This window comes from Oncorhynchus masou, chromosome 29 (assembly GCF_036934945.1).
Source record: "Oncorhynchus masou masou isolate Uvic2021 chromosome 29, UVic_Omas_1.1, whole genome shotgun sequence".
In the NCBI taxonomy this organism is placed as follows: Eukaryota; Metazoa; Chordata; class Actinopteri; order Salmoniformes; family Salmonidae; genus Oncorhynchus; species Oncorhynchus masou.
In genome coordinates, this window is record NC_088240.1 from 81,821,151 (window position 1) to 81,837,484 (window position 16,334).

The 16,334-nt window shown below is 45.4% G+C and overlaps 1 protein-coding gene across 2 annotated transcripts; it reads left to right on the forward strand.

The window, feature by feature from the left end:
* Nucleotides 1–478: 478 nt before the first annotated feature.
* On the forward strand, nt 479–13,285 carry LOC135520740 (uncharacterized). Of its 2 annotated transcripts, none has more exons than XM_064946508.1 (10): nt 479–932; nt 5,778–7,694; nt 7,859–7,982; nt 8,412–8,590; nt 8,971–9,131; nt 11,124–11,268; nt 11,598–11,638; nt 11,730–11,781; nt 12,356–12,458; nt 12,783–13,285. In XM_064946508.1, exons 1-10 carry the CDS (start codon nt 851–853, stop codon nt 13,036–13,038), a joined length of 3,060 nt encoding a protein of 1,019 aa, XP_064802580.1. In that variant the 5' UTR covers nt 479–850; the 3' UTR covers nt 13,039–13,285. The 2 variants fall into 2 exon arrangements, with proteins under 2 accessions (XP_064802580.1, XP_064802579.1); XM_064946507.1 differs by having other exon boundaries at nt 480–932; nt 11,727–11,781.
* Nucleotides 13,286–16,334: the final 3,049 nt, after the last annotated feature.

Below are 16,334 nucleotides of genomic sequence, written 5' to 3' on the forward strand. Positions count from 1 at the left end.
CTAGTGTTTGTTTTGTCACATACTCTCCCCAGCGCGCTGGCTCCGCAAAAGTGCTTCTGGCCTTTCGCCCTTCAAACATGGACAGTTTTATCCGGAAAGGAGTTTGACACATGGTCACGACACTATGTGTACTTTCGCAATGTCCTATTTCTGAGAGTTCATGTTGTCTGACCAGAAGAAACTGAGATTTGGGGATATATTCTCTCTGTATCGCTGAATCGTTACATATTGCGGGATTAACGTGTAATTTCCGATCGAGCCGACATGCAGCGTTTACCGTGAATACTGTCTCCGCTAAAGCGAGAACATTACCTTGACTTTTCAATCACGCTGTAAAGCTGAACTTCCGTGTGTGTGTGTGTGTGTGTGTGTGTGTGTGTGTGTGTGTGTGTGTGTGTGTGTGTGTGTGTGTGCGTGCGTGCGTGCGTGCGTGCGTGTGTGTGTGTGTGTGTGTGTGAGAGAGAGAGGGGGGGGGTCCATTTAGTTGATGCCTGGGGTGTAAGGACAAATTCATGTAGTTCCCTCCCCGTTTCGTCGTTTGAAACGTTTCTGCAACAGATCTGGCGATGTCTTCGCTTCTGTTATTTTATTAAAACACAGAAGGTGGTCTGATCTATTTGAGTTATGTAAATCAACAGCTGCTCATAACGGCAGTCCAGACTCAGGCCAGCGGAGAGGTAGTCTGGAGAGCTTGTACGGGAACAGGGACAACTTGTATAACTTTTTTTCTGCGTTTCAAATGAGTGTTAATTGATGTCTGAAAGGGAGCAGCTTTATAATCTAGTCTACTGATACGGTGTGATTGGATTTACCAACACAGAGAGATGACTCGTATTAAAGAAGCGTAAAGATGCCATCGTGGATCAGGCTGGCGGTTCTCCTGTCTGCGCTGACAGTCCACTGCTTTCTGGACGGGACCTGTCCACGGAGAGGTAGGTTTATTTTATTACTGGATTATATCAATCAAATATTTAATAGATCTTGTTTCATACCTATAGGCTAATTATTTTATTTTCAGTTATGTTTAGGGTGTCCACGCGCTATGGTGTGGAACGCTATGGAACGCGCTATGGTGATGAAATGTCCTTATGTTATAAAATACATTTTAAGAAGGCATTTTCATGGAAAAGTCCCCATGAAGTTATCAAATTAGATATTTGGAGCATATCAAATTGGGTGTCAAATGAAAGCTACGAGTTTATATTTTGGGGGAAATAAAGGCATGGATGCATTTTTCTTAAATGTTCCATCTTAAAATTTTGGCATAAGTAAAGGCTTTGATTTGCGGATGAACAGATGGAAAAGGGGTTTCCACTTCACAATAACAGCACTTACAGTTGTCCAGGGAAGCTCTAACAGCACTTACAGTTGTCCAGGGAAGCCCTAGCAGCACTTACAGTTGTCCAGGGAAGCTCTAGCAGCACTTACAGTTGTCCAGGGAAGCTCTAGCAGCACTTACAGTTGTCCAGGGAAGCTCTAGCAGCACTTACAGTTGTCCAGGGAATCTCTAGCAGCACTTATAGTTGTCCAGGGAAGCTCTAGCAGCACTTACAGTTGTCCAGGGAAGCTCTAGCAGCACTTACAGTTGTCCAGGGAAGCTCTAGCAGGGCAGACATTTGATGAACTAACTTGTTGGAAAGGGGGAATCCTATGACAGTGCCACGTTGAAAGTCACTGAGCTCTTTAGTAAGGCTATTCTACTGCCAATATTTGTCTATGGAGATTGAGAGGCTGTGTGCTCGATTTTAAACACCTGTCAGAAACAGGTGTGGCTGAAATAGCCGAATACGCTAATTTGAAGGGGTGTCCACATACGTTTTTATCATTAGCATTATATCCAAAAAGTTGGATTTCGTAACCTAAATATAGAACTTTGTAGATAGAGCGGTGTTGCCTTCTCATATGGACTATTGAGAATTTTACATGTTGTGGTGGTCATCTGAAAGTTGTTTCTGCTCGTCGCAAAAAGCTAAATTAACATGACATGAGCTGAATTGCATGTAAAAGGCTTTGAAAATCAAAAGCTTTTGGTAAGCTCAGTGCTCTGTTGACATTTTACAGAGATAGGGGGGCCTAGTTACCCCCTAGTACCCTAAGAACAATGTCTAATTGCTGACACAAAAAAAGCTATGTTCTGAGGGGGAAAAATGGTATGTATGGCCTAGCCAGTTGCCTAGCCAGTCTCCAGATCTCAACCCCATAGAACATCTTTGGAGGGAGTTGAAAGTCTGTGTTGCCCAGCAACAGCCCCAAAACATCACTGCTCTAGAGGAGATCTGCATGGAGGAATGGGCCAAAATACCAGCAACAATGTGTGTAAACCTTGTGAAGACTTACAGAAAACGTTTTGACCTCTGTCATTGCCAACAAAGGGTATATAACAAAGTATTGAGATAAACTTTTATTATTGACTAAATACTTATTTTCCACCATAATTTGCAAATGAATTCATTAAAAACCTACAATGTGATTATCTGGAGTTTTTTCTAATTTTGTCTGTCATAGTTGAAGTGTACCTATGATGAAAATTACAGGCCTCTCTCATCTTTTTAAGTGGGAGAACTTGCACAATTGGTGGCTGACAAAATAATTTTTTGGACATGATTTGGAAAGGCACACTCCTGTCTATATAAGGTCCCACAGTTGACAGTGCAGAGCAAAAACCAAGCCATAAGGTCGAAGGAAATGTCCGTAGAGCTCCGAGACAAGACTGTGTCGAGGCACAGATCTGGGAAAGGGTACAAAAAAAATTCTGCCGCATTAATGGTCCCCAAGAACACAGTGGCCTTCATCATTCCTAAATGGAAGAAATTTGGAATCACCAAGACTCTTCCTAGAGCTGGCTGCCTGGCCAAGCTGGACAATCAGGGGAGAAGTGCCTTCGTGAGGGAGGTGACCAAGAACCCGATGGTCACTCTGACAGAGCTCCAGAGTTCATCTGTGGAGATGGGAGAACCTTCCAGAAGGACAACCATCTCTGCAGCACTCCAGCAATCATCCTTGATGAAAACCTCCTCCAGAGCGCTCAGGATCTCAGACTGGGTGAAGGTTCATCTTTCAACAGGACAACGACCCTAAGCACACAGCCAACAGGAGGGCCTTCGGGACGAGTCTCTGAATGTCTTTAAAAGGCCCATCCAGAGCCTGGACCCGATCCAACATCTCTGGAGAGACCTGAAAATAGCTGTGCAGCAACACTCCACAACCAACCTGACAGAGCTTGAGAGGATCTGCAGAGAAGAATGGGAGAAACTCCCCAAATACATGTGTGCCAAGTTGAAGCGTCATACCCAAGAATACTCTGTAATCACAGCCAAAGATGCTTCAACAAAGTGCTGAGTAAATTGTCTGAATACTTACAGTTGAAGTCAGAAGTTTACATACACTTAGGTTGGAGTTAAAACTCGTTTTTCAACCGCTCCACAAATTTCTTGTTAACAAACTATAGTTTTGGTAAGTCAGTTTCGGACATCTACTTTGTGCATGACACAAGTAATCTTTCCAACAATTGTTTACAGACAGATTATTTAAGATTATTGGAGGTGTACCCAGGGATGTATTTCAAGGCCTACCTTCAAACTCATTGTCTCTTTGATTGACATCATGGGAAAATCAAATGAAATCAGCCAAGACCTCATAAAAAACATTGTAGACCTTCACAAATCTTGTTCATCCTTGGGAGCAATTTCCAAATGCCTGAAGGTACCACGTTCATCCGTACAAACAATCGTACGCAAGTATAAACACCATGGGAACACGCAGCCGTCATACCGCCCAGGAAGGAGACACGTTCTGAAACGTTAACTTACTTTAGTGCGAAAAGCGCAAATCAATCCCAGAACAACAGCAAAGGACCTTGTGAAGATGCTGGCGGAAACAGGTACAAAAGTATATATCCACAGTAAAATGAGTCCTATATCGACACAACCTGAAAGGCTGCTCAGCAAGGAAGAAGCCACTGCTCCAAAAGCGCCATAAAAAAGCCAGACTACGGTTTGCAACTGCACATGGGGACAAAGATCTTCCTTTTTGGAGAAATATTCTCTGGTCTGATGAAACAAAAATAGAACTGTTTGGCCATAATGACCATCGTTATGTTTGGAGGAAAAAGTGGGAGGCTTGCAAGCGAAGAACACATCCCAACCGTGAAGCACGGGGGTGGCAGCATCATGTTGTGGGGGTGCTTTGCTGCAAGAGAGACTGGTGCACTTCACAAAATAGATGGCATCATGAGGGAGGAAAATTATGTGGATATATTGAAGCAACATCTCTAGACATCAGACAGAAAGTTAAAGCTTGGTCGCAAATGTGTCTTCCAAATGGACAATGACCCCAAGCATACTTCCAAAGTTGTGGAAAAATGCCTTAAGGACAACAAAGTCAAGGTATTGGAGTGGCCATCACAAATCCCTGACCTCAATCCCATAGAAAATGTGTGGGCAGAACTGAAAAAGTGTGTGCGAGCAAGGAGGCCTACAAACCTGACTCAGTTACACCAGCCCTGTCAGGAGGAATGGGCCAAATTTCACCCAACTTATTGTGGAAAGCTTGTGGAAGGCTAGCTGAAATGTTTGACCCAAGGTAAACAATTTAAAGGCAATGTCAACAAATACTAATTGAGTTTATGTAAACCTCTGACCCACTGGGAATGCGATGAAAGAAATAAAAGCTGAAATAAATCATTCTCTCTACTATTATTCTGACATTTCACATTCTTAAAATAAAGTGGTGATCCCAACTGACCTAAGACAGGGAGTTTTTACTAGGATTAAATATCAGGAATTGTAAAAATATATATATAAAATAAAACTGAGTTTAAATGTAGTTGGCTAAGGTGTATGTAAACTTCCGACTTCAACTGTATGTAAATGTAATATAACAAAACCAGCATTTTTATAAATGAGCAAATTTTGTGTGTAGATTGATGAGGATTTTAACATTTGAATCCATTTTAGAGTAAGGGTGTAAAGTAACAAAATGTAGAAGAAGTGAAGGGGTCTGAATACTTTCTGAATGCTCTGGATATCACTTGTCAATGATATACAAAACTATACTACTTTCTAAACATGAGACTATAAGTTTGAAAGTCCAGGGTCCTGGGAACAGTATTGGTATTAGGCCAACATTGTCAAGGCTGGAGCCAATCGTGTTTACTCAGACCCAAGGGTAAACTAACAAGCCACAGATTTGTCAAAACCCTTAAATAATTCTGTTTCTACAGGGTTTCCTTCACATTATCAGCTGGTGTCACCAGTTTGGCTTTTGCCGGTCTTTATAGAGAATCTCCAGTGTCTAGTGACAGCAGCTTTGTGGAGGTTGGGGCCACAGACAGAGAGATTGTTATACTATTTGTTTATTTTTAGTAAAGAATGTTAATCAGTAAACATTTAGACAAATGTTTTGTAGCTCCGTGACGGAGCTTTAATGGTGGGAGAAAGGGATAGGGGAGGAGAGGAACAGAATGACAGACAGGGTGAGAGAGAAAGAGAGTTTGTTCAAGAAGAGACAGGCTGAGAGAAGATACATACTGAAAGGAGATGGAAGAGAGAGACTTTGAGAAAGAGGAGGGAAGAAGGGATGTGTTGAAAGAGGAAGTGAGAGAGGGGTTGGTGATCAGTTATGCAATGTGTTCTCTCAGTTTATCTGTACTGCTCAGTCAACCACAACCTATACCCCTCAACGTGTGTGTGTATAAGGGTACATCTGTGCCTGCATGTGTGTCCATGTCTGTGTGTCTCTACAGTATTGACTCATTATGTCTTTCTCTCTCCCTCCAGACCCCCCTCCCAGGGTGCTGGTGGTGTCCCCAGGCAGCGTTCTGGTCTTGGCCTGTAGTGGTCAGGTGGAGGTGAACGGGCTGGAGGTGATGGTTAACAGGGCCAAACACACCAGCACCACCGCTGGAAATGGAAAATACACCAGTGTCATTACCGGAGTACACCCCACCACTGTCAGCACCACAACAGACACCACATCTAACAGAACCACTGTCAGCACCACAACAGACACCACATCTAACGGAACCACTGTCAGCACCACAACAGACACCACATCTAACAGAACCACTGTCAGCACCACAACAGACACCACATCTAACGGAGCCACTGTCAACACCACAACAGACACCACATCTAACGGAACCATTGTCGGCACCACAACAGACACCACATCTAACAGAACCACTGTCAGCACCACAACAGACACCACATCTAACGGAGCCACTGTCAACACCACAACAGACACCACATCTAACGGAACCACTGTCAGCACCACATCTAACGGAGCCACTGTCAACACCACAACAGACACCACATCTAACGGAACCACTGTCGGCACCACAACAGACACCACATCTAACGGAACCACTGTCAGCACCACAACAGACATCACATCTAACGGAACCACTGTCGGCACCACAACAGACACCACATCTAACGGAACCACTGTCAGCACCACAACAGACACCACATCTAACAGAACCACTGTCAGCACCACAACAGACACCACATCTAACGGAGCCACTGTCAACACCACAACAAACACCACATCTAACGGAGCCACTGTCAACACCACATCTAACGGAACCACTGTCAGCACCACAACAAACACCACATCTAACAGAGCCACTGTCAGCACCACAACATACACCACATCTAACGGAACCACTGTCAGCACCACATCTAACGGAACCACTGTCAGCACCACAACAGACACCACATCTAACGGAACCACTGTCAGCACCACAACAGACACCACATCTAACGGAACCACTGTCAGCACCACAACAGACACCACATCTAACGGAACCACTGTCAGCACCACAACAGACACCACATCTAACGGAACCACTGTCAGTGATATAAAAGACGACAGTGATAATGGAACTACAGTCAGTGCTATAAAAGATGACAGTGATAATGGAACGACAGTCAGTGCTATAAAAGACGACAGTGATAATGGAACGACAGTCAGTGCTATAAAAGACGACAGTGATAATGGAACGACAGTCAGTGCTATAAAAGACGACAGTGATAATGGAACTACAGTCAGTGCTATAAAAGACGACAGTGATAATGGAATAGACACATTTTCTACTGGAAAGGACACTATTGTCCTTACCCTAACAGACACTCCTGTCATAAGCTGGACAGATGATACCGGGACAGACAGTAAGAAGAAACCCGTCATCAGGAACACTGGTGCAGGAAACCACACTCTTACTGTGAGAGAAGTTAACAAAGGGAATGTGGAAGATGTAACAGAGGAGGAGCACAAAGGAGGAGGAGAGCAGAGGGATACAGGGCGGAGTCTTTACACTGTCAATCAACCAGGACATACAGATACACAGGAACTATTTCCTATTACTGGGACATCGCTCCAACCAACCAGAGACAGCGGAGTGGGAGGGGCTGACACTGAGCTGCCCTCTAATCGGTGGACTGATGCGATGGACAATGAGGATGACTATGAGGAAGAGGAGGAGGGAGGGAGGATGGTGAGGGGGCTGAGAGGAAGGTCTCAGTGGAGACTGAACGGGAGGCCGCTGAGAAGAGGAGAGGAAAGAGGAGGAGTAGTGGTGTTAGGGAGGAGAGGCGCCACTCTGACCCTGCCCTCCCTGGCGGTGGGTGACTCTGGGAACTACAGCTGCCACCGCGGAGGCAAACTGGTCTCCTCTCTGAGGGTGAGCGTGGCAGGTGAGTTATACTGATGGCATCTCTCTGTCTAACCTCATCACCTCTGGCCATTGAAGCTGACAACCATACTGTGTGTTCTGTGAAGTGTGAATCAGCAGCAGACATTCATGGTCACATAAGAACAACGGACAAACATGATGGATTTCCCCTGGAATGTCTTTCAGTTCCCCCAGAGAGGCCTAAGCTGTCCTGCTATAAGAGGTCACCCAGCAGTAAGATCCGCTGTGATTGGACAGCCAGTCAACCGGTGACTCCTGTCCCTCAGTGCTACCTCCTCCTACAGAAAGGGTGAGATCTTCTTTTCCTTCTTTCTCATCTTCCTCATTACCCCCTTCTTCCTCGCCCTCATCACACTCTTCTTTCTTCACTTCCTCGTCACCCTCTTCTTTCTCCACATCCTCATCACACTCTTCTTCCTCCTCTTCCTCATCACCCTCTTCTTTCTCCACTTCCTCATCACCCTCTTCTTCCTCCTCTTCCTCATCACCCTCTTCTTTCTCCACTTTCTCATCACCCTCTTCTTCCTCCTCTTCCTCGTCACCCTCTTCTTTCTCCACTTCCTCATCACCCTCTTCTTCCTTCTCTTCCTCATCACCCTCTTCTTTCTCCTCTTCCTCATTAATTTGTGTTAAATGACTTACTTTATCATACAGATGATGCCAACAGAACAGTGTGGGTGGAATACTAACTCTCTCTCTCTCTCTCTCTCTCTCTCAGTCTATCAGGGTCATTCTCTCGTGTCAACTGTTCCTACTCCGTCCTGCTGTCTCGGTGTTGGTGTGCTATAGGTCATCAAGAGAAGGAGAGTAGAGAGCCACACCTGGCTTACCTGTGTGTCACCAACACTGCTGGCAACACCACCAGCCCTCTCCTAGACTTCACACCTCTGGACATTAGTGAGTGTGTGTGTAATATGTGTGTGCGTAAAGCATGTGTGTGTGTGTCTGTATGTGTAATATGAGTGCGTGCGTACAGGTATGTGCGTGTGTGTCTTTGTGTGTGTGTGTGCGTGTGTGTGTGTGTGATGTGTGTGTGATGTGTGTGATGTGAGTATAGGTTTGTGTGCATGCTTAACAGACCACTCAATAAGACACCTTGCTAACATTCTCCTCCTCTCCCACTCTCTCCCTCACTCTCTCACCTTTTCTCCCTCCCTCCCTCCCTCCCTCCCTCCCTCCCTCCCTCCCTCCCTCCCTCCCTCCCTCCCTCCCTCCCTCCCTCCCTCCCTCCCTCCCTCCCTCCCTCCCTCCCTCCCTCCCTCCCTCCCTGTGTGTAGTTAATCCAGACCCCCCCAGCTCAGTGGTGGTGAGGGGTGTGGAGGGGCAGGAGAGGAGACTGAGGGTGGGCTGGGCTGTTCCTCACTCCTGGAAAGAGAGAGACCGCTATCACGAGCTGCTTTATGAGCTCAGATACCACACCATGCCACACGGAACACAGGTGTGTGGCTTCGCATGTGTGTGTTGGTGTGTCTGTGTGTTGGTGTAATGACCCATGTTGTTCATCTAGCCTGCTCTGTTCTGGGTGTTGGTGTAATGACCCATGTTGTTCATCTAGCCTGCTCTGTTCTGGGTGTTTGTGTAATGACCCATGTTGTTCATCTAGCCTGCTCTGTTCTGGGTGTTGGTGTAATGACCCATGTTGTTCATCTAGCCTGCTCTGTTCTGGGTGTTGGTGTAATGACCCATATTGTTCATCTAGCCTGCTCTGTTCTGGGTGTTTGTGTAATGACCCATGTTGTTCATCTAGCCTGCTCTGTTCTGGGTGTTGGTGTAATGACCCATGTTGTTCATCTAGCCTGCGCTGTTCTGGGTGTTGGTGTAATGGCCCATGTTGTTCATCTAGCCTGCTCTGTTCTGGGTGTTGGTGTAATGACCCATGTTGTTCATCTAGCCTGCTCTGTTCTGGGTGTTTGTGTAATGGCCCATGTTGTTCATCTAGCCTGGTCTGTTCTGGGTGTTGGTGTAATGACCCATGTTGTTCATCTAGCCTGCTCTGTTCTGGGTGTTGGTGTAATGACCCATGTTGTTCATCTAGCCTGCTCTGTTCTGGGTGTTGGTGTAATGACCCATGTTGTTCATCTAGCCTGCTCTGTTCTGGGTGTTTGTGTAATGACCCATGTTGTTCATCTAGCCTGCTCTGTTCTGGGTGTTGGTGTAATGACCCATGTTGTTCATCTAGCCTGCGCTGTTCTGGGTGTTGGTGTAATGGCCCATGTTGTTCATCTAGCCTGCTCTGTTCTAGGTGTTGGTGTAATGACCCATGTTTATCATCTAGCCTGCTCTGTTCTAGGTGTTGGTGTAATGACCCATGTTGTTCATCTAGCCTGCTCTGTTCTGGGTGTTGGTGTAATGACCCATGTTGTTCATCTAGCCTGCTCTGTTCTGGGTGTTTGTGTAATGACCCATGTTGTTCATCTAGCCTGCTCTGTTCTGGGTGTTGGTGTAATGACCCATGTTGTTCATCTAGCCTGCTCTGTTCTGGGTGTTGGTGTAATGACCCATGTTGTTCATCTAGCCTGCTCTGTTCTGGGTGTTGGTATAATGACCCATGTTGTTCATCTAGCCTGCTCTGTTCTGGGTGTTGGTGTAATGACCCATGTTGTTCATCTAGCCTGCTCTGTTCTGGGTGTTGGTGTAATGACCCATGTTGTTCATCTAGCCTGCTCTGTTCTGGGTGTTGGTGTAATGACCCATGTTGTTCATCTAGCCTGCTCTGTTCTGGGTGTTGGTGTAATGACCCATGTTGTTCATCTAGCCTGCTCTGTTCTGGATGTTGGTGTAATGACCCATGTTGTTCATCTAGCCTGCTCTGTTCTGGGTGTTGGTGTAATGACCCATGTTGTTCATCTAGCCTGCTCTGTTCTGGGTGTTGGTGTAATGACCCATGTTGTTCATCTAGCCTGCTCTGTTCTGGGTGTTGGTGTAATGACCCATGTTGTTCATCTAGCCTGCTCTGTTCTGGGTGTTGGTGTAATGACCCATGTTGTTCATCTAGCCTGCTCTGTTCTGGGTGTTGGTGTAACGACCCATGTTGTTCATCTAGCCTGCTCTGTTCTGGCTCAAACAGACATTACTTTTTCTATTTCGTCATCTGTGTGTGTTTTTGGTTTTACTATCATTGTGGTGACCAAGTCCTCACAAGGTTAGTAAAATAAGGACAATTCAAGTGGGAACATTTCACCAATCTCCACAAGGAAAATGGCTATTTTAGGCTGAGGGGTTAGATTTATGGTTAGGGTTATAATTAGGGTTAGGGGGTTTGCGGTTAAGGTTAGGTTTAGGTTGTTAGGGAAAATAGTATTTTAAATGTGAATACGGATGGTAAAACAAAGGTGTGTGTGTGTGTGTGTGTGTGTGTGTGTGTGTGTGTGTGTGTGTGTGTGTGTGTGTGTGTGTGTGTGTGTGTGTGTGTGTGTGTGTGTGCATGTAGATAAAAGGGACCACCACAGCCCGGTTCTACACTATAACAGATGCGTTGCCAGGAGTACAGTACCTGATCCAACTCAGAGCTAAGGAAGAGTTTGATGGCCACTGGAGTGAATGGAGCACGGCTGTCTACGCCAACACCTGGACAGGTAACACACACACACACCAGATCTGTACGTGCTTAATTCAACTCTTCCATACTATCATCCAGGACCAGGCTAACGAGAACCATCCAGCCCATAGACAAAGGTAGTCATGACAACCCCTCCCTGTTCCTTCCTTTCTGCTCTGATCTCTAGTCTTAACAGATACCTTCTACAGAGCTTTACAGCTTACCTGTCAACTCCCTTACCCTTCAACGGATCCTGTTCATTTACCCAGCCAGACACACACTCCTCTACACTAGTGGAAGTATTAGCCAGTTAGCTGTGTATGTGTGAACAGTTGTGTGGTTCATGGTGAATGTCCTTTATTACAGCCCCTGTGCCAACTGCGTTCAGCGATCTTTCTACTGTTATGGTAAGAAACACACACACAGTGGTCCTAGTTGTTTAATCTCTCTGTTTGACATCTTACTTTCTCACATTGTCTCATTCTGTCTCTCCAGCAGGACTACACAGACGACACAGATTCTGGCTCTGGAATGACAGAAGAGACATCAGGTTAGTGGGACAGAGAGCTACTGTATGTCGATTGGATGAAGTTACAGTGTGTTTGTGTTCGAGAGAGTTAAGTGGGATATTTCAATGTCAGAAATCCCCCTACCTTACAGAAGGCCATAACAGGAAGCTAATGTCATAACCTCATCAACTGAACGTGCTTCAGGAAACAAAGAACCTGGGCCAACTCATCTCACCCCATTCTTTAAGTTTCACACAAATACTGTACACACACACACACACGTCAGTATAATAGTGTAAGTTTATTAATATCATGACCTTTCACCTGCACTCTCTCCCTCTCCCCCCCTTCCTCCCTCTCTCTCCCCTCCCCCCTCTCTCCCTCCCTCCCCTCCTTTCTCTTCTCTCTCTCCCTCCCCCTCCTTTCTCTTCTCACTCCTTCCCTCTCTCACTCCCTCTCTCCCTCCCTCCCACTCTCACTCTCCTGACCCCTCTCTCTCTCCCTACCTACCGACCCCTCTCTCTCTCCCTCCCTACCTCCCCCTCTCTGCCTCCCAACCACTCTGTTTTCCCCTCTCCCTCTCTCTCTCTCTCTCTCCCTCCCTCTCCCTCCCAGTCTCTGAGTCTCGGGGTGATGTAGAGGTGTGGCCTCATGTCCTGTGGGTGGTTGCTTCCTGTGTGCTGCTGTCCATCACTCTGTTGTCCACCTACCTCTACAGGTATACCACTCCCCTCTGTTCTTCACCTCCACTCTGATCCTCCCATTCTCACTACGATAACTGTATTCAGTCTGAACAATCTATGTTAAACCCTGTCCTGTACATATCTATGGTTATCATGATTAACCATCAGTTAATTAACTAGTTGTTAAGTTTGTCATCTACAGAAAAAACAAGCACAACACCATTTATCTAAATACCTTCCCCTCTCGCTTGTTCCCTTTCTCATTGCACACTGCCTTTCCTCCCTCCTTTCTCCTTCTCTCTTTCCTACACCATCTCTCTCCCCACCCTCCACCCGCCCTCTCTCTCTCGCTCTCTCAGACACAGGGAGAGGTTCATGTCTAAACTGTGGAGGTTGAGTCCCGTCTCCTCCTCTCCTGCTTGCCCCTCCCCCCCAGTCACAGCCCTGCCTACCCAGGAAGGACATGCCCTCGTGAACTTTGACCACCCAATCTACGGGGAACCTGTCCCACAGGAAGAAGAGTGGAAGGAGGAGGATGAAGAGGAGGAGGAAGAGGAGAAGGGGAAAGTTATTCGCTTTAACAACACAAGCTATTTTCTGGTCCAGAGCAAATGATATGCCTGCTGTTAAAACAAACCCCTTACCCTCTATCCCAGGCCCTTACCGCTAGCCCCCTGTTCCCCTAGTCCAGGCTGGAGAAGCCCTGTTATTTCACTGTTTGGATGTGTGCAGTATTTTGTTCTCATTGGGGAAAATGAGTCAGTAGAGTAATGATGTAAATATTAATTTGTGCGTCTATAAAAAAGTATTGGGTTTTTGTAAATAATTTTGTCAGAATGAAATAAATAGTTTTGAATACAAACTTGTGTAAAGACAGTTTATTTAGAAAATGCTGTTCTGAGTGTATAATCACATTTGTAGTGAAGGAAATGTATTTGTGCCCAGCAGGTGATGGTAGTCATCTATAAATGTGTTGTACACAACAACTAGGATATTTTTATTTGGGTATACATATTTATGCCATTTTTACTGGGATCTGTCGCTGACAGTGTACACTGAGTGTACAAAACATCCGATTCAATCCGTGTAGATGAAGGGGGGACACAGGTTAAAGGAGGATTCTTAAGCCTTGAGAAAATTGAGTCATGGATTGTGTGTGTGTGCCATTCAGAGTGTGAATGGGCAAAACAAAAGATTGAAGTGCTTTTGAACAGGAGTATGGTAGTAGGGGGAGGGGGTGGGTTCAACTAAATATTAAGGTGTTCTTAATGTCTTGTCCACTCAGTATAAAGTCTTGTTAACAATACACACTGAAACAGGGCCTCTCAACCAGGGGTACCAGGACCCCTAGGGGTAATGACCTGTCCAAGATTCATGAGACCATAGGCCTACTGCCTAAATGCACATGACGGGGTACTCTGGGAAGAGCAACATGTAGTTGGTGGTAGTGTAACCATGGTACTCTGGGAAGAGCAACATGTAGTTGGTGGTAGTGTAACCATGGTACTCTGGGAAGAGCAACATGTAGTTGGTGATAGTGTAACCAAGGTACTCTGGGCAGAGCAAAATGTAGTTGGTGGTAGTGTAACCCAAAAAGTTTGAGAACCACAGCACTAAAACATCTCACCTTTCCACTAGGTGGCGGTAAAGATTCATTATTACAGTGAGTTCTGCTCTGTAGTACGTTAGTGGCACAGGTCATTTAGGTTCCTGGGGCTTCAATAATCTCCTGGTTAGCTCCTTATTTGTAGTCCCTTATTAATGATTTCAGACATAAGATTTGGTTTTGGTTTCATGTATCAGCGGGTATAATATATACACTGAAAGTACAACACATTAAGAACATCTGCTCTTTCCATGACATGGACTGACCAGCTGAAAGCTATGATCCTGTATTGATGTCACTTGTTAAATCCACTTCAATCAGAGAGAGGTTATAGAAGGATTTTTAAGCCTTGAGACAATTGAGACATGGCTTGTGTAGGCTAATTGAGACATGGATTGTGTAGGCTAATTGAGACATGGATTTTGTAGGCTAATTGAGACATGGATTGTGTAGGCTAATTGAGACATGGATTGTGTAGACTAATTGAGACATGGATTGTGTAGGCTAATTGAGACATGGATTGTGTAGGATAATTGAGACATGGATTGTGTAGGCTAATTGAGACATGGATTGTGTAGGCTAATTGAGACATGGATTGTGTAGGCTAATTGAGACATGGATTGTGTAGGCTAATTGAGACATGGATTGTGTAGACTAATTGAGACCTGGATTGTGTAGACTAATTGAGACCTGGATTGTGTATATGTGCCATTCAGAAGGTGATTTAAATGCCTTTGAATGGAGTATGGTAATAGGTGCCAGGATCACTGGTTTGAGTGTGTCAAGAGCTGCAACGCTGCTGGGTTTTTCATGCTCAACAGTTTCCTGTGTATCAAGAATGGTCCACCACCCAAAGGACATCCAGCCAACTTGAAACAACTATGGGAAGCATTGGAGTCAGCATGGACCAGCAACCCTGTGGAACGAATTCGACACCCTGTAGAGTCCATGCCCCAACGAATTGAGGTTGTTCTGAGGGCAAATGGGGGGGGGGGGGGGGGGTGCAGCTCTATATGAGGAAGTTGTTCCTAATGTTTTGTACACTCAGTATATACCATATACAGTATATCATATCATGGTGGGTAGACCAACATTAGTCCCAGAGAAAGACACACACCTTATTTGCAGCATGGGTGGCACTGATCCTCATAGACATAGAGTAGTGCAAACTGTATGATTCACATGGTGGCACTGATCCTCATAGACGTAGAGTTGTCCAAACTGTGTATGATTCACATGGTGGCACTGATCCTCATATATGTAGAGTTGTCCAAACTGTGTATGATTCATATAGTGGCACTGATCCTCATAGATGTAGAGTTGTCCAAACTGTATGATTCACATGGTGGCCCTGATCCTCATAGACGTAGAGTTGTCCAAACTGTATGATTCACATGGTGGCACTGATCCTCATAGACGTAGAGTTGTCCAAACTGTGTATGATTCACATGGTGGCACTGATCCTCATAGACGTAGAGTTGTCCAAACTGTGTATGATTCACATGGTGGCCCTGATCCTCATAGACGTAGAGTTGTCCAAACTGTGTATGATTCACATGGTGGCACTGATCCTCATAGACATAGAGTAGTGCAAACTGTATGATTCACATGGTGGCACTGATCCTCATAGACGTAGAGTTGTCCAAACTGTGTATGATTCACATGGTGGCACTGATCCTCATATATGTAGAGTTGTCCAAACTGTGTATGATTCATATAGTGGCACTGATCCTCATAGATGTAGAGTTGTCCAAACTGTATGATTCACATGGTGGCCCTGATCCTCATAGACGTAGAGTTGTCCAAACTGTATGATTCACATGGTGGCACTGATCCTCATAGACGTAGAGTTGTCCAAACTGTGTATGATTCACATGGGGGCACTGATCCTCATAGACGTAGAGTTGTCCAAACTGTGTATGATTCACATGGTGGCCCTGATCCTCATAGACGTAGAGTTGTCCAAACTGTGTATGATTCACATGGTGGCACTGATCCTCATAGACGTAGAGTTGTCCAAACTGTGTATGATTCACATGGTGGCCCTGATCCTAATAGACATAGAGTTGTCCAAACTGTGTATGATTCACATGGTGGCACTGATCCTCATAGACATAGAGTTGTCCAAACTGTGTATGATTCACATGGTGGCACTGATCCTCATAGACATAGAGTTGTCCAAACTGTGTATGATTCACATGGTGGCCCTGATCCTCATAGACGTAGAGTTGTCCAAACTGTGTATGATTCACATGGTGGCACTGATCCTCATAGACGTAGAGTTGTCCAAACTGTGTATGATTCA